General features: G+C 40.4%; 1 protein-coding gene across 2 annotated transcripts in view; it reads left to right on the top strand.

Moving 5' to 3' along the window:
- The window catches only part of LOC122792927 (spectrin beta chain, non-erythrocytic 1-like), a 1,986,067-nt gene that overhangs the window by 1,298,148 nt on the left and 660,194 nt on the right, over window positions 1-27,725 (top strand). For both annotated transcript variants that reach the window (XM_044060498.1, XM_044060499.1), the window contains one exon: window positions 16,485-16,600. In XM_044060498.1, the coding sequence (XP_043916433.1) occupies window positions 16,485-16,600 (116 nt within the window). The remainder of the gene's footprint in view (window positions 1-16,484; window positions 16,601-27,725) is intronic.

Here is a 27,725-nt window from a genome sequence, read left to right as displayed (position 1 = left end):
CATACCATCCTGAGAACTTTTCTACTGCCAGTCTGATCACCTTCTCTGGTCGTTTCCTCAATACCTAAGTTGCCGATTCTAAGTCAGATAAGTGCTCCGTTGTTGTTTTTTTTTTTTTCTTTAATTTTTGTGCTACTGTTCTTTGCTGAGGTTACGTCATCTAGGAAGGGCAAGTGTCAGTGTGGAAGGCAAATTCTACATAAGTTTCCCATGATCTGTGCCTTTTTTTGTTTAGGTCCTAGCCATGACCATACCTGGTTATCTCTGTCTGTAGAGCATCTGACTCTTAATCTGAGGGTCCAGCATTCAAATCCCTGTTTGGGCATGATCTTCTTTGCATTGGTGGTTTAGTGGTGAAATTCTCATCTGCCACTTGGTAGGCCTAGGTGGGAGGGAGGTTGTTATAATGATTAAGTTGTTTACCTTTAGACACAAGGTACAGGGTTCAATTCTTACATGGAGTAATTTGCTAGGCTTAAAATGGCCTACAAGGGCAGTTAACGTAGTACTTATCTATGATCCTATGATACCTCCTGTGCTATTTGCATAGCCTTTGTTCCTAAAACTCTTTGCAGCTGTCTCGCTTCTCTTAATTTAAATGTAGGGAACCTATTACTTTAAGTGTTTAGCTTGTAATGTCATGAAAGGTACTGTTGCTCGTCTTGTGTATGTTCATTAAGACAATGAGGCTAGGTATTCAGCAGTTTATTACTCAAAAACACATCAGGATGGAGAACAGTAACATTAAACTTAAATGAACTAACTAACTGAATGACTAGTACACGCATGCTTACACCTCGGCTGCTCATTACAAAATGGCACTCTTGCTTGCACGTGCTCAGTACTTATATGCATGTGCCTGCTGACTGAAAAGCTTCTTAAAGGTGTATAACACACTCTGATCTACATCCATCCACCCTCTTTACTGAGCAGTCTTGCACTGACAATGACATTCGAATAGGCATGCAAGTTATACAGACAATAATAAACAACATTGATTTCCAGGTTGCCGTGTATCTAGAACTAGGTCTGGAAATGTGACCTGATCTTATAATTTAATAGTTAGGACTGGGTTTAGCAACGGGGACAGTCCCTGGTCAATGTTCTGCTTTAGGACTCTTGGGGATATTTTCAGGAACAGGGATATCTGCTAGAATGTCCTGTGGTGCTGGAACGTTGGATAAGTCACTCTGAGAATTGGAGTCTTTATTACAGGCAAGATGCTGTAACACTGGCTGGGACATCGGTAGTAAATGCTTCTGATTCCACCGAAATTTCATTCCCTGTGATTCCACGATGTACGATCTTGACTCTTGACACAAACATTTCACACATCCAATCTGATCAAAACCTTTTGTTGTCTGCATCCTCATTATCTCCCCTTCTTTTAATTGATTGAGGAGTTTGCAGGTCTTATCATAGTAGGACTTCTGGGACAAACGCTTTTTCAAGAGTTGAGTTTTCACTGCTTTGTTGTTTTTAGCACATGGAACCAACAAATTGCTATTGATTTGTAATGTGGTTCTGGTTTGTCACAACATAAGTCTCTGGGCAGGCGAATCAAGATGATTATCGTGAGAATGTTTCTGAGATTCAGGAGATTTAGAAAAACATCTGTATTGTCTCATTTTGATTTCTCTAACAGCTGTTTTGCACTTTGAACTCCATGTTCAGCCAAGCCATTTGACTGCGGGTATTCAGGACAACTCGTAATATGAACAAAGTCTCACGTTTTAGCAAATCTTTTGAACTGCTGACTAGTAAACTGTGCACCATTGTCAGAAATTACTCTGTGCAGACTACCATGGACAGAAAATGTCTCTTCCACTTAGTAATGACAGTACTGGACGTGATGTTAGGAAGTAGATCAATCTCAAACCAATTTGAATAAGAGTCTACTAACACCAAGTAATGTTGACCATTCCACTCGAAAATATCAGTGGCTGCTGTTGGCCAAGGTAGTTCAGGAGTCTTGCTTAACTGAAGTGGTTCTTTTTGTTGATGCAGTTTAGTAATATTACAAACAGAACAAGATGAGAGTTCTTTCTCAATGTCTTTTAGAAGGCCAAAGTACTAGACCTCTCGCCCTTCTTTTGATAGAATCAGTTCCTGGGTGGCCATGATGCAAGATCTTAATATACTCTTGTTGCAAAGATTTTGGAACAATTATTTTTGGAACTTTCATGATGATACTATCTTCCATCAAAATCCCATCTCTGTAAGGAAAATACTGCTGCACGTCTAATGGCAAACAAGATTGCTTTGATGGCCATCTTCGATGGATAAAGTGGTTGGGCCTCTGGAGAACTGGATCTGAAGCTGTGTGAATTCTAAGATCATCAAGATGTGTGGAAGAGAAAATTCCTCACTTCCACGACTTAAAAATCAGATTTCTCATTTTCATGCTGTTCAGTGTTTTTTTTTTTTTGTTTTTTTTTTTTCGGCGATCTGAATAAAGTATCAGCAAGGTAAAGAAGGTTCCCTTTTGTGTAAACAAGATTGAAATTGTACTTTTGCAATTTGAGCATCATGTGTTGCAGTCTCGCAGGAGCTGTGCATTGTTTTTTTCAAATTAGTGACTAAAGGTTGGTGATCAGTCTCAATTTGAATAGGTTGGCCATAAATATAGTCATGGAACTTCGAACGTGCAAACACAATTGCCAAGAGCTCTTTCTTTATCGGAGCATATTCCATGTTGATCTGGGATAAAGTTCTCTACGCATGGGCTACTGATCTACCCTCTTGAAGAATGACTCACCAAGACCAAACCTAGAAGCATCACAGGAAAGAGTTACTGGTTTGTGAACATCATAGCATCTTAAAGTAGGTAGACTGGCAATTTTCTGTTTCAAGACTCAAATGCTCTTTGGTATTGTTCTGACCAGGACCAGGTTGTATCTTAGCTTGTCAGCTCTCTGAGTGCTGCTGAAAGTTGACTCAAATCTGGAATGAACTTGCCCAAATAGTTGACCATGCCAAGAAAATGTTGTAGGGCTTGGACATTGTCTGGAGCTGGCACCTCAAGAATTGTGTGTGCTTTGAAGGATCTGGTCATAAGCCTGCACTGGTAAACAAATTACCTACTTAAGTAACTTCTTGTAGCCTGAATTTGCATTTCTGAGGATTCAGCTTAAGATTCACTTCACAAGCTCTTTCCAGAACTTCTTTGAGGTTTCTATCATGTTTCCACTTCACCTTTGCCTCCTACAAGAATATTATCTACTATAATAGCACAAGGATAGGCAGAAAAAATGTGCTCCATCGCACTCTGAAGATTTCACTGGCAGAATTCATTCCAAATGGCATTGTCAAAAATCTGTACCTTCCAAAATGCTGTACTAAAAGTGGTAAACAATGAAGATTTTCAGTCAAGCAAAATTTGTCAAAACAAACATTTTGCATCTAATACAGAAAAACAGTGGCATTTGGCATAACAGGAGCAACTTCTTTGACTGTGTGCATTGGATGATGAGGTCATTTTAGTGCTTTGTTCAAAGCTCCTGGATCAATACATTCTAATATAATCTGAGCTGTTCTTATGAGCTACCACCATGGAAGATACCCATTCAGTTGGTTCTTCAACTGGACAAATTACTCCTAAATGCAGCATTCTGTCTAGCCCAGCTTTGGCTCTGTTCTGCATAGCTACTGGAACTTTCCATGCTAGTCTGATAAACTGGGCTACTAACTTCATGGAGTACACAACTGAGAGTTTGCCTAGTTTGTCTTCTGCATAGTTAGAAAAAATAGTTTGGGCATAATTTGAGCTGTTATCATTCAAACTTCCATGGACGACTTCCTTATTAAATGAAAGCAGTCCCATTTTCAAACCGTCTCTGAGGCCTAATAATGACTGCACATGTCTTTTCACTACATAAAACTGCAAGTCATAGCTGTTCCCAGCAGAGTAACATGAAAGCACTACTGAGCCTTTGGTTTGAATTTCTTCACCACCATAAGCAGCAGGTTTTGCACACTTTGCCAGAGCAAGCTTATCACCAGAACTTACTGTGGCAATTGTCTCTGCTGACATAACATTAAACTTTGAACCAGTATCAACTTTGACCTCTACAGGTCTCTCATTAATCAGAACAGTGCAAAATACTTCATTCTTTGCCCACAAATCTACTGCATTGATTGTTTCACCAAGGATTGACACCACTAAAATAAAAAGTAGGGTCATAGCTTTCTAGTTGACCAACATGTCTCTTTGAATGTTCGTTTTTAATAAAAGATCGAGCCTTGTTTGAGTTACAAAGCCTTTTGAAATGATTCCACTTTTTACATTTGTGGCATTGCTGACCAAAAGCTAATCACGTTTCCCTTTTTGGTTCATGATTACCACCACAATTACGACAGCTGACTGTGAGGCTAGCTACAGGTTTTGCTGAGTCACACTTGTGCTTCACTGAGCATGATCTGGATTTTACTGGAGCTGCTCTGGAACTTGCTAGAAAGGCACTGGGTTTCATTGAAACTGCCACAGGTTTTGCTAGAGAAGCCCAGGGTGTGGCCATGTCCTTAGGCTTGTATCTTTTAACCTTGTGCTGCATACTATCAACATTAGCAGTAGAAGAAGCCACGTGCATGCTTTTCTCATTTGTAAGCATATTTGTGTGCTTTTCTGTGAGCTCACATATCTGACAAATCTCAATGGCCTTATTCAAAGTTAAATCACTGTCTCGAAGCAAACTTGTTCTCACTACATCATCTTTAATACCACATACAAGCCTGTCTTTTATCATCTCATCTCTCAAATTACTAAATCTGCACTTTTTTGCCTTGTTTCTCAAATCAGTTATATATGCTGCAAAAATTTCACCAGGCATTTGATCCCTTGTGTAAAATAAATGCCTTTCCATTGTAATATTCATTTGGGGGTTACACATTTCTCTAAATTTGCATTTTAAACAGTCAGGGTCTTCCCGTGTTTTATCTGGTACCGCTGTATGGCAGTTCCCCCTCCCCTGCATACACAGGAGGAACATGCACAAATGAACTGTTTCTTTCATTGGCTTCTGAACCAGCTAAATTAAGCAGAATAAATGCTTTTGTACATGCGTCTTTGTCATAAAAAGCAGCCTGTATGAAAATATCGTACTCTTGCTCAAACACTCTCCAATTTTCTGCAGTGTTGTTATGAAGCACAAGCAGACTTGGTCTAAATAAAACTTCTGCCATGCCAACAAATTATGGTTGAACACAATGCAGTTATGGCCATTGCAGTTATGTATGAACATGAACACACACGAGGTACTTGTAATAATATTCAGATGCACAAAATCGCTTTGAAATGACTGTGCTTTGCAAAATAACTGTACTGTAATACTGCACACACTTGCCAACACTCTGCACACTTTATATACTTTGAATAACTTTAGTTAATGTGAAAAACTAGCACATAGCGAAAAATACGATAGTGTTCCCATTTTTTATGCATTTTTTGCGATTTGGATATTGTTTCAAACGTTTTCATAATTATTTTGAATATTTTTATAAATATATTGCAGTTTCAGACATTTCTTTTAATTAGAAATTCATTTTGAGTATTCTGAGTGCTTTGTTTTATGTTCGTTTACTAAAAATCATTTAAGCGAGTTCGTTTCTGACCTGTTTGCAAGTCGTTTGAGCAGTAGGGATGATCCACTCCTGTATATCCCGCAGATTTTTACTGTGCACCTCATAGTTTTGATTCCGGATCCCCATTCTGATACCACGTTGCTTGTCTTGTCTATATTCAATAAGCCATTCACAAGTGGATTCCCTCAGGGATCAGTCCTTGGACCACTCCTTTTTGGCATTTACTTCTCAGAAGTCAAGGCTGATGTCAGTGGTCTCTGGCTGACTAAATTTGCTGATGATTTCCAATTAGGAGCTGTCATTGAATCTCACACTGACACAAATGTTCTCCAGGAGGGGCTGACACAGACAAACAACCGGTATCAGAGCCATGGACTAAATGCCAAGAAATGCATACTAGTATCCTTTGGGAAGTCATCCATCCCTGGTAACTATTATATTGACAACACACCCCTTAGAGCAGACCCAGTAGTCAGGGACTTAGGGACACACATAGATTGTAATCTAGCCTTTGATCATCACTTGTCTACAGTGGTGAGGAAATCATTCTATGTTGCGCAACTTATAAACAAAGATATGGCACCTAAGTAAAAGGAAGTCATTGTTCCACTGTATTCGGCATTCATCAGACCTATCATTGAGTATAGTGCCCCCTTTGGTATGTACCTAACCAGGCATATCCAACAATTGGAACATCCACAGAGGTTCCTCACTAAAAGAATACAGGGGGTAAGTAATATGTCCTATGCAGACCGCCTTAAGGCCCTATCCCTATATTCTGTCTCCTACAGGCTTTTATGGGAGATCTGTGCTTGGCATACAGGGCATTGTCAGACCCCACTCTGATGAACCTCCTGCATATCCACAAAGCAAAGAGCACCAGACTTACCCATTCTAAAGACTTAAACCTTGCCTGTGATATAAATAGGACTTGCTGGGGAGACAGGTATGTATCCCAGGGACTACCCCATCTATAAAACAGGCTCCCCATCCATGTGAAGCAGAGTTCCTCCCTAACCCAGTTTAAGTGCAACTTGGACAATTGGATGGGAAACTGGAAATTCATCCCTGGTTTGGCACCTATGTCTCTAATGGACACAGGTAACCTTTAAATGGTTCATCTCCCAGGCCCATGCTTACACTTATCAAGGGTATCAGAACTTGTCAGAGATTTGGGATGCATGGCTAGGCTTACAAAGGCCCTTGTAGTCGTTAGCCTAGTAAACAGCTGTGAACCTACAAGTGATGAGGCTGGGTGTTCATTTAAGTAGTTTATTACAACAAACACATCAGGAGGGATAGTAGAAGCATTAATCTTAAACAAAGTAACTGACTGACTACTACACACATGCATGTTTACACCTCAGCTGCTCACTGCAAAATGTCACACTTGCTTGCATGTGCTCAGTACTTATATGCACGTGCCTGCTGACTGGAAAGTGTCTTAACGGTATATCACACACTTTGATGGAGGAAGGAGGTGATTCTTCTATGGGTACCATAGTGGAGGCCGCAAAGAATCCTACTAGCACATCCTCAAGGGAAATGCAGCAGTCCGCAATGGACATACGGGGGGAACCCTATCTCATAGTCTCTGAAGGTTCTTGCAGAATACCACAAATCCTTGTATGTGAATGGGCTCCAAACAACATTATCGAATGTAGGCCTATGTTAGGTCCATTGGCCTGCCACCATTTGGATGTTCCACTAAAGAAAAAGCAGAAAAACAAGCATGTTTCTCTTTCTTCTTAGGAACATTGTGCAGATTGGCAAGCCTTTTCTCAAGGACTGTTTAATGCCTTTATGGCCCTTAGGCAGTCTGCAGGGTCTCTCTTCCTTCTTCCTTCCTTTTTCCAGGCTCTCCTTAAAAAATAATTAGGATTGAGGATTTCTCTGATTCCTCTGGTGATGAGTCACTGGCATATGCTGCCCAAATTTCATTTGCATTGGTGTATGATTTCCCAGAGGGGAATCAAATGGTACAGAATCTCCTGGGGAAGATATTACCTTTGGTGGGACTATTGGGAAGATGAGAGAATTTTTTTAAGTGGGATTGCTCTCAGGTTTCTGAGGTGCAAAAAAAGATACTATGACCTGTTGGAGATAGATCCCCTTCCCCATCTAAAGTGCCTCCAGTGCTACCAGCTTTTTTTGGATGCTTTCTTCTCTGCTTCTAATTGTCCAGACTCGCAACCTCCTGCACCTAAAAGGTCAGATAGGTCTTACAAAGTGTCAGAAGACTGCAAGTTTTTATTCAAGTGCCCTTCTGCAGATCCAGGTATAGTCTCAGTGGCTGCTGGTAAGTCCTCAAAGCTTTTGCCTTTAACTTCCCTTCTCGCCTTGATTAAGGAGAGTAAAGTTATGGAAAGGTTGGGGAAAAAGTGCGTACTTAAGCCACTCTTGCCTTTAGGGCCATAAACTACAAACTACCAAACACATATGACCAAGTATGCTTTAGCTTTCCTTTCTCAAGACACTTGGATCATTTCTGAGCTTCCTGACTCAGACATTAAGTCATAGCTTTCTTCCATTTTGGCTTCTTCTTTTCAAGTGACACGTCATTCCATTAAGGACTCCACTGAAAATGGACACATGGTCCAGTCGGACTAGCCTGGTAAACAAATGTTAAATAAATAAATTAATTAATTAAATGTAGCCATGATGCAATTGAAGCATCTGCCTCTGTCTTGAGGGGGTACTCTTGGCTGAGGCTGCAGCCACTTCCAGAGAATATCAAGGCAAAAATAATGGATGCACCATTGGATGCTAAGACCTTGTTTGGATCTGTAGCTACAGAGCTTTTTAAGTCCTTGCAAGAGAAGGGTTAGGAGCTCCAGGATCTTAAACATATTTTTGTATCCCCAGTTCCAAATTTTCAAAGGAACTACCCTTCTGAAACTCCCTTTGTTAGGAAGTATTCCAGACCTTCTTCTTCCAGGGGTAAAAGAAGTGCCATAAAATCTTACATTGCCAAGACTTCTTCTACTACCTATCCTGTTCCAAAGCAGCCTTTTATGAGCAAGCCAGGTAGTCTGTGACTGCCAACCTCTTTGCAGCCAGACCCCTCTATCCTTACATCTGTCCCTGTCTCTTCCTGCTTGGAAACTGATCACTCAAGACTTCTGGGCTCCTTCTGTCACACACAAAGGATACTTCATGGTGTGGAAAACTCTTCTTTCCTGTAGGGGCATTCCTCAACCTCCAAGAGACCAGCTGGAATTTTTTCCTCAGGCGATTCAAACCGTGATTTCTCAAGGAACCATTCAAGAAGTACCTTTTTCCCAAAGAGGAAAATGATTTTACTCATGAATGTTCCTAGTCCCCAGAAAAGATGGTCCTTGGAGACCCGTTCTAGATCTGTCACATCTAAACACCTTTCTGAAGGTTCCAATCTTTCATAAGCTTTCCTTAAACACCCTGCTCCCTCTCATTCTTCTACAGGCCTTTATGGTGTCCCTAGACATCAAAGATGTGTGCCTTCATGTCCCTATTCATCCTCTTTACAGTAAATTTGTGCATTTTGCTGTTGCTTCCTCACATTTTCAGTTTTCTGCCTTGCCCTTTTGTCTGTCTAAGACACCAAGGGTCTTTACAAAATTCTTGACTCCTGTAATTGCCTTCTGAACACTCAGGGGTATTCAGATCTTTCCATACCTGGACGACCACTTTCTCCAGGCTCCTTTACCAGACATTCTGCTAGAGTACTTTCATTTCACAGTTTCTCTTCTAAAAAACTAGGCTTCTCTATTAACTTTCAAAAATCCTTTCTCACTTCTTCACAGGACCATGTCTTCCTAGGATGCAGAATACAGACAGACAAAATGTTGGCTTCCTTGCCCCCTCAGAAGGTCATCTCTCTAACCATTTTCTTCCAGACCATCATTCCACTTCAGTCTCTGGCAGCCATGGAGTTCCTCTGCCTGCTAGGCTTCATGGCATCCACTACTCCCATGTTACCTTTGACAAGCTTTACATGAGGAAATTCCAGAGATACTTCAGGTCAGTTTGGATGCATTATGCTCATCCACTAGATTCTGTTATTCCTCTCCTTCCCTGGCTGAAAAAAGAACTTCATTGATGGATTCAACAGGTTACCTTGAATTCAGGGTTTCCCCTCTAAACTCCTCTTCCATCTCAGGAGTTATTCACGGATGCCTCAGAAATGGGATGGGGCAAACTTTGCCTCTTGGAAAGTTCAAGATTTGTGGTCTCTTTCTCAAATGGAGGAACACATAAACATAAAGGAGATGAGAGCTCCCATTTTGGTCCTGCAAACTTTTCACCCTCTTTTTCCTCCAGGTCCTCTAAAGTGGTTCACAGAGAATGCCACAGTTATTTCATATGTCAGCAAGCGCGGGGGGGGCAAGTCTTATCTTCTGTGCAGGTTGGCTGTCAGGGCTTTGGAGTTGACAACTCAGTATCGATTAACTCTTCAGGTGGTTTACATTCCTTCCAATCAGTATGTAGTGGCATACACAGGCAGGTGTATGGCTCAATCCTATTAATGGACATTACACGGGGATGTATTTTTGGACACTATCTATCGGTGAAGTACTCCTCAATAGATCTCTTTGCCTCTCCTATGAACACACAACTTCCAAAGTTTTGTCCCAGAGTTTCTGATCCTCTGGCATGGAAGATGGATGCCATATCCTTCTCATGGAAGGGGATTTTTTTTATGCATTCCCCCTTCTTCAGAAATTTAAAGATACAGTAGTACCAACCAAAAATGTTGTTGATGACTCTCTTTTGGCCAAGACAGCATTGGTTCCCCCTTCTTCTGCATTTAGCCAAGGGCAATCATCACAAGTTACCTCACAGGGTGGATCTTCTCACACAGGACAAGGGATCACTTATACACCCACAAATGTCACCCCTTCATCTGACCCTATGGGTGATGGGGTTTTGATTCCTTTCAGACACCTTTTTCCGAGGACGTGCTGCAAGTTCTGCAGAAGGCCAGAAAACCTAATACTAGGGAATCCTGCTTATCCAAATGGAGGAGGTTTTCCATCTTGTGTTTTTCTCAAAACCTACAGCCATTGTCTGTGGATATTCCAGTGGTATTGTCTTATCTGTGTGAATAACTGAAGAATGGATTGTCATCCTCTTCAGTAAAAGCTCATCTCTCAGCCATGTCTGCCTGTCTGTGGCCCCTCCTTTGGCTTCAAGATTGGAAATTAAGCTTTTCCTAAAAGGCGCCCTTCATGTCAGACCACCAAGGAAACCAGTTCTTCCTCCTTGGGATCTAAATTTTGTCTTAGAAAAACTAACATGGTCTCCCATTGAGCCAGCAGTTTTTTTCTACTCCAGCATTGCATTTGGAAGACAAGTGCTTCTCTTGGCTGTTGTTTCAGCCAGAAGGGTTTCAGAACTTCAGGCCCTGATGGCTTCCTCTCCCTTTACTGCTTTCCATAAGGATAGGGTTCTGTAAGTACTAATCCCTCCCTTAAGCCCAAGGTGGTGAATGAGTTGTCACTTAACCAATCTGTTAAGTTGCCTGTTTTTTTTCCCCTCTCCACAATCTTCTAACAAGAGGATTTCACACACCTTGGATGTCCATAGACAACCCATATTTTATATGGATAAAACCAAGTCTATCAGAAAATCTGATCACCTTTTCATTTCCTTTCTCCACTTGGATCTCTAAGGCTATTTCCTTTTGTTATGTTTTCCATGGAAAAACCCTAGCATCTCCAGCGAAGGCTCATTCAGCGAGTACTGTGTCCTCTTCACGTGTTTTTTTGCATCTCCAGCGAAGGCTCATTCAGCGAGTACTGTGTCCTCTTCACGTGTTTTTTTCAAAGGTCTGAATACTTCCTGTATCCTGAAGCAGCTACTTGGTCATTTATCCGTACTGCACTAACGATTACAATTTGGATGGTATTTCTAGGTCTAGAGCTGGTTTTGCCAGGGCTATTCTTCAGGGGTTTGTAGAGAGTGATACTGCCCTTACTCCCACTCTTTTCTGTGCATGAGCTTTGGTATTCTCCCTCATGTTATAAATACTGCAACATATGAATAGAAGGACATAGTGTAGTTGTGTAAAATCTTACCATAACCATAGATGTCATTCTGTTCTGTATGTTGCAGTATTCTATCACTCCCTCCTTCCCCCTGATGTTTGTTTGATTTCTGGATGTGTGTTTATCTCAGGCTGGTGTTCTTCCAGGAGCATTCAGTTCTCAGGATGGTACATGCTAATGTCTGCTTTATACTCAACATCACTTTATGGCCGATGTTGGACAGGGATCTATGTGCGATGGCATACATACCTCCCAGTAGCTTTAGACTTTTGTATACTGGCCGGACGTTCAGGGCAGCCTGCAGCAGACTCCCTCATGTTATGAATACTGCAACAAATAGAAGAGAAGGACATCTGTGGTTATGGTAAGATTTTACACAACTATTCCTTCTTTTAATGTTGTCAGATGTTTGGCTCCCCTCCACAAAACCACACTGATCCATATCTATTAAATTTGGCAACTCTAGGGTATTTTCTTGTTTGTTTCTGTCTAGGGCTGTAGTAGTTTTTTTATCTAATGTCCGATAGTAATTCCAATTCTGGATCTGCTTTGAAAGTAATTTATTTAAAACAAATCCCTCATAAAGACACCTACTCTCTTTCTTTGTCCTGCTTCAGCCCGGAGCCTAATGTGGATGCTCTTTTTCCCAGATTCTGACTAGAGTTTTGGGTGTCTCACCCACAAGGAATTGCTGATGAAATGGACAAATTTTTTATTTTTAGAAGAACAAAGCCATTTCTTGTTTTAAGGAGAACTTTATCAGGGTATGCGCTTTTAACCCGTCCTGTTCTCCTTCCAGAGAAGACCTCTCAGAGGCAGCAGACAAAAACACTTGATACCTTCTGAATGTGTGCAGTCTAGTACAGACCTGGTTAGTAATGCTACTGTGATATGTCTAGGTTCTGTTATCAAACTTACGGCCTACTTGTTTTGAAGAAACTTGATTACTGTTTTCCTTTGTGTGAATTTCTTAGTTTCCCCCTATATTTCTCAGGTTACGAAACTGGTCAGTAAGCTCATTTCTTTAGTGTTAGTAAGGGAGTTCTTTAAGTCTAGTCATTTATTGTGTAACGCAGGTATCCCTTCAATTAATGTCGTTGATATTGACGTTTAGTAAGTAAGTGATTTTTGTATAATGTTTGCATCACATGTTATATGTTCCAGGCAAAGACTGTCAAACAAGACCTGCCTGTGCAGTGCTTGGAAGGCAAAATAAAGACTGCCCCTGTCATTAGTCTGTATTTCACCAAATTCTTGCCAGTTCCTTTAGTCTGTTTTTAAGTTTTGATCTGATATGAAGTGTTTGATAACCATTAGGACTACTGCTGCAACCATCGGTACCACTTGGTCAATAAAGCCTTCCCAGGCTACTATTTACACCCGCATTTCCAGAAGGTACCATGCAGTCCTCTTTCTTTAGTTCTTCCTTGTCAGGCAAAATTGTTAGATGTTAATAAAACAGCCACAGGCAACAATATTTAAAACTGATTTGTTTGAGGTGTTTGGAGTGAGCAAGGTTACTTTTTCATTTTCTCTTTATTTCTCTCTTACAACAAGTTTAATCCCCTTTCTGTTCTTTCTTGACAAAAATATTTTATTATTATTTAGTTAGTGCTGGGCCTAGGACTGCCATCATACCTCACTTTCTTAGTACAAGAAATCTTCACAAAGCCTGACAAAATGGGGGGAAAGATTTTAAATAATGCTCATATAAACTTAGAAAGTTGCTAAAATACTGGGGTCTGGGACTGGTATTTCAGTACACTGGTACTCTTGACTGCATCTCACATAATTTGCTGAGGACACAAGACAATCTTTGTAAACTCCTTCACCTTCAAGGATTCCCTCTATTTTAGACCAGGGAAAAAAGTAAACATCTTGAGGACATAAAAGAAGGTGAAACCATTGCAGCTGTATGCATGCAGTTTTGTCTTCCACTGCATACCTTTGATAGGGCACAGAAGAACCAGTGCCTAATTTAATTCAACACCCACTACAACAGCAGCAGCATGAGGATGGTAGAAATAGTCAGAGCCCCCATTCTGGGTCCTAGCAGAGTTGCAGTCTCAGAGTTATGTCCCTCCAAGATATCTAGGAGGCTGCAGTCAGTGAAGAGCAGACATCAGCACTCCCAACTCCTCTGCTCAAGTGTCATCCTCAAGGCACATTTGGAGAGGTGAGGGTCACTTTCTGTGGTGAAGAGGGGTTCCTAGGGATAAGTGGGTCATGAGGTTATAACCAAGTGCTAACTCATTCCATTTTGCATGCAGGCACACACACACACACACACACACACACACACACACACACACACACACACACACACACACACACACACACACCAAGTTATTTTTAATGTACTCTACTCTAAAATGTAGCCCGATGGTGTGGTTATACAGAGTGTTTTTTTTCCAGCTTTTTCTTTCCCACAAAAATTATACTTTTTAGGCCTTCCCCTCTCATTAGAGCTGCTGTGTGTATTCACATAAAATGGCAGCGTGGCACTACTCAGAATTGCTGCTTACTTTTAAAATCTCTGGACAGAGTATCAGTAGCCTTTTCCAATAAGTCTAATTTGCGTTTTTTTTTTTTCTCATGGGTATACTGTAATGATCCATTTTTTCTCATTTACATACACTGCTTAAACTGCATTGCTTTTTGTAAAGCCTAGTAATAAATTAGCTACAGAGACTTTTCCATTTCTTTATTTCTGTCTGTCAGAAACTGCATCCTCTTCAGTTCTCTTACTTGTGGCTAACATAAGTCACACAAGAGACATGAATGTCCTCACCAGTGACTTGATCAGTTTATGATCCTATTAGGAGAGAAAAATTGAAGAATAAAGTTACCTTGCAATGTGGGATTATTCTTTGTACATGGTGGAGAACGTGTCCCTGGTTGAAGAAATGTACTTGTGGCATAGCTGTCCTTTATACTTTTCAGCCTACATTGATTCACAGAACGGTATTGTTGTGCTCTGTGGTAGCCAGGTGCAGTCATATCCCAGCTGCTCAAAAATAGATATTAAGAGCTTTAACCTTATTCAGAAAATAAAAACAGGTTTTATTGTTCTAGTCGTTTGTGTGGACTGTCCTGCAAAAAGTCAAATTTCAGTGGGAAATGCCCACTTTGGTAACTGTGTGACAAAAGTCCCATATTCTGCTGAGAGTCTGTTTCTTCAGCTTACCCTAAATAAGCCTGTTTTTTTTTTTATTACATGAAATTGTTGGGTCTTGTGATCTTGAATTTGCAGTTTGTTTGTTTGTTTGTTTGTTTGTTGAGTGCATCTTTGTCCTACTCAGAATCTTTTAAGTAGCTGAGCTCATGGATTTGAGAAGTGGTTGTAATCTAATTTCTACCTTTGAAACTCATTGATAGCAAACATTGGCTGTCCTGTAAGCAGGATCTTTAGCAAATTAGAGCACTGATAATCTAGAAAAATTATGTCCTTTTCATGACCTCGGGGTGGGAGGTTGGCATAATGGTTAAAGTGCTTACCTTACAGACACAAGGTGCAGGGTTTGATTATCACCCCGGGCAATTGGCTAGGCTTAAAATGGCCCACAAGGGTAGTTAGCCTAGTACTAATCTATGAACCTATAATTATCGTTGTTGATGTAGCGTAGTGGTTAGCAAGACATTTACGGTTCAAATCCCAGCTTGGGCCAATATATTGTACAGCTCAGATGGCTTAGTTGTTATATGCTTTGACTATTGTGTACAGGTTCCTGGGTTCAAGACCTGCAAGGGCTGTATATTTTAGTTTGGCTAGGCTTATACAGGCCCTAGGGCCGATAGCCTAGTACATACCTATGAACCTATGAGTCTTTTTTTTTTTTCTAGCTTGCTTCTAAATGAAGATGTCTGTTGCTGGCTTAATCACACAGAAAGGAATATTTTAATTACTCTTTTAATCATTCTGTCAGTTTAGCACAGAGTTAAGTCTGTGAAGCTGTAATGGCTTCATCTTCTACTACTTGGATACCCTTGGTCGCCACTTACATTAAGTGACTCTGGACAAGTCATTTAACTAGACAGCCTTGGGTCACACCTGAAAAAGATGTTTGCACCTAGTTTGCTTATCCTATTAACATAGAATATGTAAGTAAAAAGTGAGAAATAAATTAAAGGAGTGTTTGACTCCAGAATGTATTGTTTGACAGAGCTGAGTGCATGTGCCTCTGTGAATTAAGTGTAGAACAGTCTGTAGATTTAAGAAAAGTACTGTAAAAACAAGAAGACTGATCAACCATTTACTCTTGAGTCTGAAAGCTGCCGAAGATGTGAAAGTCTCTCAACACTAGCAGAGGGCTAATTAATGTTATCACTCTCAGCAGAACATATCCCAAGATCATAAATCATAGTTAAGTTGAGAATCAAGGACACACTTTGAAATAATTTGGGTTACTTTTAAAAGCACTGGCATCGTTCACTTAAGAGGCAAATAGAATAAGAGTTCATTAATTAACTGATGTCGCAGGCTAGAGGTTCAAAAACTTTCACAGAATAGTTGTGACACATCTGTATATTGTCCAGAGTATAAATTGTTTTGGAACCCCTCACTTTTTGTGCATGCTCTGAAAATAAGCCTGTAATTAAAATGTCTAATTATTTAGAGGCATATTCTTACAAGCATACATTGCATGAGGGACAGTTTAAAGGTCTGAGAGAAATAAGTGACATCTCTCAGAAAAGTGTACAGGTGCGATATACCATACATATATAAAAACACAGATTAGTTATAACAGTTTGAATGTTACTTATTTGCAGAAATGTTGCATATTTGTAGAATGAGATTTGACAATACAAAGTACCCAAGTGTTGACTGATATTTTACAAAATATGAGAATAAATCTGAATTTTCTTTGCTGTCTTCAGACCAGACATTATAGATTTTTCAACGCTAAAGAAATCCAATGCTCATTACAACCTGCAGAATGCATTTAATGTGGCTGAGAAAGAACTGGGACTCACCAAACTTCTGGATCCTGAAGGTAGGGCTTATTGTAACCAGCATAATCTGGGATGTAACATGTATTTACTGAGTTACCAAACTAGTATGGTGCAGAGTGGGGGCTGTAATCTGTTTAAACTACATTTCAATAACATTAGGAAACTACATTTCAGTAATATTAGGATTTGCTATCTTGTCTTCTTTTTTTCATCTACTCATCTTATAATTAAAGTTCTTATTAAAGTTAACATTGGAGAATTCACTATAGGATATTTTTATTTCCATGACAAGTTTGTACATCAGTTATTTTAGTATTGCCATGATATTTTAAGCCTAAGGTTTTAGTGTTGTATCTTGAAGTTCTTGGGTGCTTATGTAAAATGTTATAGAAATGCTCTGCAGTTTTTAACAGCTGTTGTAGAGCCGGGCCTGCCCTGCTTTAGTAAAATTCAAGTACTGTTTAACACGTCTTCTAGAATGTGGAATGTAGAAAATTGTTACCAGTATCTACTCTTAGTTTGCTTTAAAAAGTGGGATTTTACAACTGAAATCTTGTGTTGAGTAGAAAGCCATGAACTGCAGTTGGAGTTCTCCATGTAAAATTTGGTCTCTCTCCAGTACTCCTTTTATTAAGTTTAGGATGTGAAGAATAGTTGTGAAGTGTTTATTCCATTCACATGGTGTATTTCTACTCCTTCAGTGGCAAAAAAAGAATAGAAGATGGAGCAAGCTGTTTGCCTCTCTTATCCTAGATACAGGCATGTGTCCCTGCATCTGAGAGGACTACGTCCACTCCAAGATATCTGCTTAGCTTGTCTACTGAGCAGTGATCTTACTCAAACAGTTGCTTTCATAGTGAGTATGCTCACATTACTAAATGTCGAGCAAATGTTCATGCTTCCCTGGTAAATGTGCGCACTGTATTTAACAAATCTGCTATGTGCTGATGTTCTTCGTGTTTCACTGTTGCAGTCAACACATTTGGGTTATCTGCTTGCAGGTAGCCCTCAGCCGGCCTGAATACCAGAGTCTTTGGATTTCTGTGTCGGCTGCTGTCGCTTCTTCCTTGATGTCAGGTCGTCAGGGGTGTAAAACATGCAGCCAACGCCATTACATCAGTCTTTCTTGCCGTGCGGTGCTGGAAGCAGAAGCAGTTCGCAAGTGCCGGTCGGCCGACTCCTGAAAATTTTGTTTTCGAGTTTCAGACCTGAAGTCTTCAAAAAAGCTAAGTACCCCATTGGGGATCCTTTTTCTTGCTCTAACCGATGTCAGTAAAAGTTAACAATGGTCTTACCTGTGGAAAGCAAATACCTCATAGAGATTTTCATTCTTACTGCATCCCCTGTTTAGGCCCAGACCACGACGTCCCTCGTTGTCAGTTTTGTGCCTTGTTCAATGCCCAAAATATTCGTTGTCGGGCTATTTTTGCAGCTAATTACTTTCATACTCATTCTGTGCACTCCGAAATGGCTTCATCAAGCTATCCGACTACCGATCTTTCAAAAAAACGTAAGAATAAAGACAGAGACAGACCGCATAGGTCCAGAACTGCTGATGATGCTAAGCTAGTCGCCAGTCCACCGGTACTCAGTGAGACACTTTTGCAGCCCCTGATACCTGCTACTTCTGATTCGCAGGCCTCTACTGAGACCCATTTGGAGTCCGGTATGCCGCGAGATGCTTCTTTGACTATGGAACCTGCGGATGCCTCTACCGTGGATGGGTCCGGAGCTGCTGTGCAGGCACCAGATTCTGAAGGTGTATTCAGGCCTACAGACATTCATATTAAACCGATGCCATCATTTTCATCCAGGCCAAAAACTCGTACTATGCCTAGAAAACTGATGATCAAACCGCAGGCTCAGGCCCATATGCCTAAAAAACAAATGCTTAGAATGGCTGAAGACCTTATTACCTTAATTAGGGGAAGCCAGCCTTCCACCTCTAAGAGACCTAGAACTGATTTTCCTTCTGATTCTTCTGACCAGGAATCTGATATTTCTGCTCCTGATTACCAGGATTTGCCCTTATCTACTTATGAGGATTCTGATACAGAGGATTCCATTCCCTCTGCTTCCACTCCAGAAGATTTTTCTTTCAGTGAAACCTTGCACACTCTTAGGGAGCATTTCCGCTGAGAAAGTCAGGATTACTCTGAGTCCAAAAAGAGACTTAGGGAATTCTTACTCCTACCTCAACACAGGCCTTTACTATCCCTCCTGTTCTGGACATTGTAGATGATGCTTTCTTGGAATCCAACCTTACCCCAGACACTTTCCCTCCAGCTCCCAGAAAACCTGACAGGTACTACAGGGTACCTGACTCTCACAAGTTCCTCTTCAAAAATCCTTCAGCATATCCAGAGACCATTTCCCAAGGACCAAAAGGCATTAAGGCTACTGCTGCCAAAAATCCTACCCCTTCTGATAGAGATTCTAGAGACTTGGACAGATGGGGTAAGAAGGTATACACTTCTGCTACTTTTGCCATTAGGGCTTTAAATTGCCAGTTTCATATGTTAAAGTATCAGCAGCATATTATGGGACTACTTAGACAGAAAATGATGTTGATTCCTGACTGTGCTGAACACAAAGAATTGCAAGATTTAGTGCATTCTGCAGAACAAGTTGGTAAACATACTTGCAATGTGGTTTTGATGCTTTGGAAGAATCTTGCAGGGCTGCTGTCATTGGGTCTGTACTTAGAAAGCATGCTTGGCTTAAGGAACAAAACTTGCCAGATCATGTTAAAGCTAAATTACTGGATGCTCCCTTAAACCAAGACCACCTTTTTGGCAACAGAGCTGAAGTTGTCCTCAAAAGGCTGGAGGAAAAAGCTAAATCTATGCAAACTGTTAAAGATTTCCTACAAGTACAGCATCCCAAATTCAGTAGGCATTGGTCTTCAAAGAAGTGGTCCCTTTCCAGTCCCTTCCAAGCCCAGGAACAGCAGTCCACCTAGGCTACAGTCTCAGATTACGCACAGACCTAAGTAGTGGGGGGCTCCCACTTCCAAAGCAGGGGGTAATAAGTCACCCCCCTATGGAAAAATGGCACAATGACTTAACCTTAAACGTAACAAGCCCTGCTCTACTACCTGCTCCCTTAGGAGGAATGCTCGCCCTGCATGCATAAAACTGGGAACTCATCACCCAGGACAAATGTGTTTTGAACATAGTTTCCCAAGGATACAGATTCCACTTCCACATACTGTCAACCCCAAATGGTTGGCCAGACCTGCCCCCAAATCAGTGGGTGGAGGTCCAACAGCAGGTTCTCTCTCTTCTCAGTATCAGGGCTATTCAACCTGTCCCAGCAGAACAAAGGGGACAAGGTTTTTATTTAAGACTTTTTCTGGTACCAAGAAAAGACAACTCCTGGTGTCCTGTCCTGGACCTCTCTATTCTCAACACCTTTCTGGTGGTTCCAAAATTCAAAATGCTAACTCTTCTACAGCTTCTGCCTATGCTAGCCAAGGATGCCTGGCTGGCAACCCTAGACTTAAAGGAAGCTTACCTGCACATCCCAATAAGAGTATCCTGCAGACAATACCTATGTTTCAGGGCGGGCTCCATGCACTTTCAGTTCTCTGCACTTCCCTTTGGCTTATCTACTGCACCCAGGGTGTTCACAAAGTGTCTAGCTCCAGCCATTGCATTTTGCAGGCAGAGAAATATTCAAATTTACCCATACTTGGACGATTGTCTGATTCAGGCAGAAAGCCAGGACTTGCTATTACAACACCTGGCATTTGTAAAGAAACTTCTAACCTCACTGGGGTACACCATCAATGAAAAAAAATCTCACCTAGTACCCTGCCAACAGATTGTATTCCTGGGAAAGCTTGAACACAACTTCCCAGATGGCATTCCTCTCTCTGGAGAAAGAAGTTTATTTGGTAACCTACTTCAAACTATTGGCCACAAAACCCCAGCTATCTGCAAGGAAAATACTGCAAGCTCTGGGGTTCATGGCCTCTTGCATTCTAGTAATTCCATATGCAAGACTGGATATGAGGAAACTCCAACGGTATCTAAAAAGCCTATGGTGCCAACATTCTCAAGACCTGGAAACTGTGATTTCTATCATTCCTTGTATAAAGACAGAGTTCCTCTGGTGGGCAGAGGCCTGCTGCCACAACAAGGGACTCTCTTTCACTCTACCCCCTGCCACCCAAACCCTAACAACAGACGCATCAGACTATGCATGGGGGGCTCACATGGCAAGGCAGGGCAGTGCATTCAGGGCAAATGGAACCCAAGACAGATGCACCTGCATATCAATCAAAAAGAAATGTTAGCTGTACAGAATGCTCTGACACCCTTTAAAGACCATATTTTTCCAGGACAACTATTGGTTAAGACAGACAACACCACAGTTATGTGGTGCATGTGGTTCTGTGGGACACAGCCTTGAGCTACCAAGTACACCTACAAGTACAATTCCTGCCAGGCAAACTAAATTCACTGGCAGACGACTTAAGCAGAAATCTCATGGACCCACATGAATGGAAACTAGAACCCAAAATATTCAACCTCTCGAGAAACAAATGGGGGACTACAGAGGTAGACCTGTTTGCCTCCCCTCAGAACTACCAATTGAACAAATTCTGCACAAGAACTCCCCACAGTCAAGCTTGGAAAGTGGATGCCCTGTCCTTTACCTGGGAAAGCCTCTCAGTTTATGCCTTTCCCCCTCTGCCTCTCCTCCCGAAGGTTCTACTAATGATCAAACAAGACAAGCCAAGGACAGTACTGATTGCACCAGACTGGCCATGCCAGCACTGGTGTACTCCCTCTTGCACAGTATGACACTGCTACAACCATGGCACCTGCCTCAGACCCCTTCCCTGCTGTCCCAGCAGGTGGGCCAGATTCTGCACCCTCAGCTTCAAGATCTGAATCTTGCAGCCTGGCTAATTCCTTGAGCTCTCCCCTAGCATCCCTCAGTAAGCAGGTACTGGATGTCATTCTGGAGGCAAGGAGGCCTAGTACTAGAAAATCTTAAGCTGAAAAGTGGAAAAGATACTGTTTCTGGAGCCAGGCTCAGGGGATGGGCACAACGGTGCCCAGCTTACCTCATATTCTACAGTACTTAACAGAAATGCTCCATAAGGGCCTATCCTTCTCGTCAATTAAAATTCATGCCTCTGCCGTTTCAGCACATTATAATACTGAGCCACCCCTCTTCTCTCACCCCTTGCTAAAGCAATTCCTTAGAGGTGCCAAAATTTAAGACCCCCCCCCAGGAGAGCTCCCACTCCAGCATGGGACATTAACTTTGTATTGGAAAAGCTCGCCCCCCCCCCCCTTGAGCCAGCTGCTACAGCAGAGTTGAAATTCCTTTCTTGGAAAACAGCCTTCCTTCTATCCATCACTTCAGCAAGAAGAGTGTCTGAATTACAGGCCCTCATGGCAGTGGAACCCTTCATTATCTTCCATGCGGACAGGGTTTCCCTCAAGACAAACCCTTCCTTTGTGCCCAAGTTTGTGTCTACTGTGGCCCTAAATCAGTCCATTTATTTGCCTACTTTTTTTCCCTAATCCACAAAACAAAGGGGAACGAATACTGCACTCTCTGGACGTGCACAGACAACTTAGATTCTATCTGGACATGACTAAGCCTATCAGAAAATTTGAACAGTTGCTAGTTAGCTTTGCTGCAGGGGCAGAGGGGAAGGTCATTTCAAAGCAAACCATTTCCAAATGGATAGCCCATTGCATTAATTTCTGCTACAAGCACCATGGAAAACCTACCCCACAGGGGATAAGATCACATTCCACCAGGGCTGCATCTACCTCTGCGGCATTTCTCAGAGGGGTCCCTACCAAGGACATCCTAGAAGCTGCTACCTGGAGCTCTGTACATACCTTCACCAAGCATTACCACTTGCCTATCTTTTCTAAATCCAGAGCTGGATTTGCCACTGCAGTCTTGCAGAGATTAATAGCCGGCCCTAATGCTCTTTAACTTCCTCCGCCCTTCCTTAACTTTGAGAATCAACCCAAATGTGATGACTACAACAGTGAAAGATGAAGAACATAGTTCAGTTGTGTACAGTTACCATAAATGTAGATGTTCTAGTGTATTCACGGTTGCAGTCCTGGTTACCCTCCCTCCAGCCCCATGACTTCTCTTGGCTCTACCTCTCCTTCTTGTTGTTATATTTATTTTTTCTTGTGTATTTGCTTTTTGATGGGGGTTTACCATACCATTTAATTGCTTCTTATTGTGGGGGCACATGACATCTGAGGCAAGAAAAACTGATGTAATGGCGTCGGCTGCATGCTTTATACCCCCTGACGACCTGACGTCAAGGAAGAAGTGACAGCATCCGATGCAGAAATCCGAAAACTCTGGTATTCAGGCCGGCTGAGGGCTACCTGCAGGCAGATAACCCAAATGTGATGACTGCAACAGTGAATACACTTGAACATCTACATATATGATAAGTGTACACAACTGTACTTTCCTTGCCTAGTTTCTGTTGCATTTTAAAGTCATACTTCTGTAGATGAAGCAGCTGCCATCTCACACATGAATTTTATAGAAACTTTGTGAATATGCTTTTGTAACGGTTTGTGGTCAGTTTCCATCTGACCTTCTTTACCACTGACATATTCATAGCATGTCTCAAATCCGTAATATTGTTAGCAGTTCTTTTTTATATGTGTGTTATCTCTTTTTTTGTTATTTGGACTATTCTGATGTAGGATCAGAGCATCTGCACCCTTCTGACTCTCATGTATGTGACACATATATGGTTTATTCAGATTGTTGTGCTTTAGCATTTGTTCTTTTGTAACTAGTTTATTGAGCATTTCAAAATTCCTTTTCTAGTATATAGCTCAATTCATAAGCTACATCATGCACTAACAGCTTTCTTAGAGGTACACTTGTCTTGGATATACTAAGTACAAACTTTGTAAGATGCTGCACCGTTCTTGGAAATCTCTGCAATGCCCAATTGACTTCTGCATTCGGCATTTGCACAACTGTTGTGATTTTGTTTGTCTCAGTTTTCAGTCCCTCTGATGTTAGAAACATGATTCATGTTTCAGACTTGTCACTTTTTATTTTACAATTGCTCTTGCTCTTATTGAAATTGTGCCATCTTAATATATTCAAACGCTTTATCAGTTTTTCTTCATGTTCTTCTTCTGTCTGTCCCTTCACTAATAGTTCTTTAATTATGTTTACAGCTCTTTAAAATTTCACTCAAACATGCAATACCTTTTTGGAGTACTTCTGGTGCTAATAAAATGACAAACAGATGTCCAAGGAAGCTGTACCTTCCTAATAGCATATTAAACAGAAAGAGTTTGGAGCTTTTTCATCTAGCTTTCATCTTGCCAAGACCCTGGTCTGCAGCTAATACTGAAAATACTTAGCATTTTATATTGATGAGCTCAGTTCTTCATTTGTTAATTATGGGTGCCACTCCCTTTTAATCACTTTATCAAACTTTTGCAGATCAATATGATTCAGCGTTTGTCCTGCTTTACAATAATAACTTTTTAAAGCATCTTTATTAAATCACATTTTAAACAGTGACATACTGTAAATACACATCCATCACCAGAAAAGAAAAAAAAACATAGTAAAATTTTTCATCATCATTTCATGCTGTAGACGTCTTCTTTTTAACATTTGTCAGTTATTCTACCGTTACATAACTTGCTAAATTAAATTCTTGCCTTCCTTTAAACCTCACTTCTCCCCTCTTCCTCTTAAACATTGCTCTGCATGTGTTGTTTCCACAAATTTCATTTACTTCCGGTAATTTGCTCATTCTTTTTTCTAAAGATCACTGTTCAGTTCTTTTATCTCCTTTACAATATTCAGTATTTCAATGATAGCTGGTTTAGGTTTTGATTTCCATTTTCTAGTAATTGCTTGGGGTATAAAATGCTTATGCAAAAACCTCCAAGCAAAACTTCTAATCCTTCTGGCCTTTGTTACATATTTGGGAGTTATACAGATGTCTTCTAACTTTTCCTTTGTAAATGGCCTCTCCAGTCTCTGTCCCCAATATTTTCTAACCTCCTCTCTACATTTTATAGTTATTGTGCTATATTTTATAAGCCCTACTAATTATCCATTGTTTAACAATTCCTGTCTAGACTCAACTGAAGACTCTTTGTTTTGTAACATAGCACCTCTCCCCCCATCCCTTTCTCTTTGCTTGTAGAGTTTTCATCAGTCACTGGTAGGAAAAGCAATTTCTAACCTGCAGTTCAAACTTCTGCTTGGCCTTATCCCACTCCAGTACCTTTCCCTCTCTAGTTAATTTTTCCAGTATCTTGATTTTGTTGATAATTTTCTCTAATAAATTCCTGCTGTCTCTTTCCTATTGTCTGTACTCCAGCTTGCACTCATCCTTATGTGGCAAAGTCTATTTTCCCCACCACCATGTTGGGTTAGTTCTTAAAATACTTTATTCTGCTTTATAAATGTAATATTCTGCATGGTTGTTGTTGCTGCTGTTCACCTTAAATTCCTACTTCCAAAATCCTACCATCTCTCTCTCGTTCCTTATTTTTCAAACTCCCCTCACCCCATTTCATTATAATTCCTTTCCATTTTGATTATAGCCTTCTGTTTGTGTTATGTATATGAGCATTAAGTGGATAGCTCTAAAGTATTCATTTAAAACCAGGTAATCCTAACCCATCTTGTTGTATGGCAGGAATTGAATTTGTCCCACTTAACTTTTGACCTCTTCCCATCCCAAGTAAATTACTTCAGCTTTTCATTAATTATTGTCAGATTATCTCCTTTGGTTGATAAAAATGTGTTTGACCTGTATATGAAACTATAGGGATTAAAACACTTTCTCTGCCTTTATCTTACTACCCATATCCATATTCAAGAGCTTCCAGTTTCTCAGTTTTTGTGTTCTCTTTTGTTTAGTTTCCCCTCACATATCTTTATCTGTCATGGCAATATCTGTCATCTTGCCATGTCCCCATAAATAATAGGTACTGCTGAACCAATTTATGTATGGGCACTTGGTTTACTGCTATAGCTTTTGTTTTATCTTCATTAATGTTATATCCCCAAAAGACTTGAAACTGTCTCAAAATATTCCATGACACCGAAATGTCATTTTCTGTATTTGTCGGGTACAAAATAATATAACCTGCAAATAAAGATAACTTTTCTTGAGTGCTGCAGCAGTTATACCCTTGAATTTGTAAGTCTCTTATTTTTTTTGCCAGTAGTTCTAAATATAATGCAGATAACAAGGATGAAATACGACATCCCTACCTGGTTCCTCCATTCAGACACAGCTTGTCGGAGAGGATTCCTTCCATTTTAATTCATGTTATTGGCCACTCATATATTGATAATTAACACTATTATTCTATCAGGGAAGCTTGCCTTGCCCTACTTATAAAATCCTAGCTGATTGTATCAAATGCTTTCTCTCCATCAAGACCCAAGACCAGCAGCAACATTTTTCTTAAATTCTGCTTCCCTTTGGATACTCTTGGTTCTATTAATTTTGTCAAATGTTTCCCTTGCCTTTACAAAACCACACTAATCCATATCTATCAATTTATCTTAGCTGTAGTAGACATAAACACTTTATAACCATGGTTTAAAATTGAAATGGATATATATGAAACTGGGTATGAAGGGTCTTTAGACTCTTTGGTAACAGAGCCACATTTCAAATTGACATTGCTTAGCTTACTTCTTCAGCTCTGCAAATAAGCATCTTTAGCTTGGAAAGGTAAACATATTAATGCACCTTTAAGGCTTCTTCCCCAGGTGCATGTAGAATTGCATCCGAATGGATCTTCTCTGGCTCCTTGGCAGTTCCACTTGCAGTTAAGGACAAACAGCATTTCTTCATCCAACACTTCCAGTTTTATGCTTTGATTGTTGCAGCTGGATTATTTTTCTAATCGCAAGTTATCGTTCTGTACTTCTAATCACCTGAATCTTGGAAAATGACTATGTGTCTTCACTTTTGAAAATATGTTTCTGTACTTATGACCCATGTGTGGTTTGCATGCTAAATGTTTTTCTTAACCTGGTAAATGAACTGGTCCCTAGACATTTTGACTCGGCCACAATCCAGGCTACAAGGCACAATAATATAATTACACATCACTGACAAAATATTGAATATGAAAATTAGAAACAAAAAAAGTAGGTATGAAATAGAGACATTAATATTAAATTAATATAGCAGAAGGAAGTGATATTATTACTAATCACAATTAGACATAAAGTAGTATATTATATTACGTTGCAGTTATGTAATGACAGTGATTATACTTTAACGGTTGAGATCAGCCTGTATCTCTAAAATTATCATTATCACAGTCATCATGTTTTAAAATACTGCCTCTGTGTTTGTCAGACTGTTTTATGAACAACACAGATGCAATAGCATTGGATATGTTACTTACCTTTGTGAGGAGTTTACTCAAGATTGTTTCTAGAAAGTTTTCCAAATGGCATGCCATTTTCTCTAGGTAGTGATTAGCATGTATAAGCATATATGGCTCGTGTACTCAGTCTTCTGTTCACAGTATTCTGGTCAGGGAGTCCATGTCTTACATGTATGCCCACAATGTGGTGCATTTTCTGAGATGTACCAGATCAGATAGCATGCACACATGGAATAGTGCTAAAAAGTTGATATTTAAGCGTTTTAGCTGATTGTTTATTTCCACACGTGTTGTTCATTCACTTCTTAGTTCTGTGTGGTGCATGGGTTGCTCTCATTCTGTAATTTTGCAACACTCAGCATGTATTCTTTACCCATTTAGTTCTTTGCGATGTAGTCCACATTTTGTACTGGGTAGGTGACAGCTAAAATGTTTGGAATGAATAATTTCCAAATTTAAAAAAGGAGGTAACCATAGCAGCATAGTTGGGAAAGATAAATGTGTCTGTTCATGTAAGTTGATGTGTAAACATCAGAGGCTTTGTTCTTCATTCACCTGCACTGACGTTTATAACTTGAGTAACACGGTTGAATCCATTGATGGTGAGGTGATTTTAACAATAATAACTCATTTAAACTGAAGAATGTGTAAGTTCTGTTCCATAGCAACCAATCTTTTGTGTTGACTGTGCAAGGCGCAGTGGCAGTTTTCAGGTGTATCTTTTTAAGTTTATTTCACAGGTGTGATTATTTTTTTTTTA

Source organism: Protopterus annectens, chromosome 2.part0, assembly GCF_019279795.1.
Source record: "Protopterus annectens isolate FY-2018-M chromosome 2.part0, PAN1.0, whole genome shotgun sequence".
NCBI lineage: Eukaryota > Metazoa > Chordata > Ceratodontiformes > Protopteridae > Protopterus > Protopterus annectens.
This window is presented reverse-complemented; position numbering and strand designations above follow the sequence as displayed.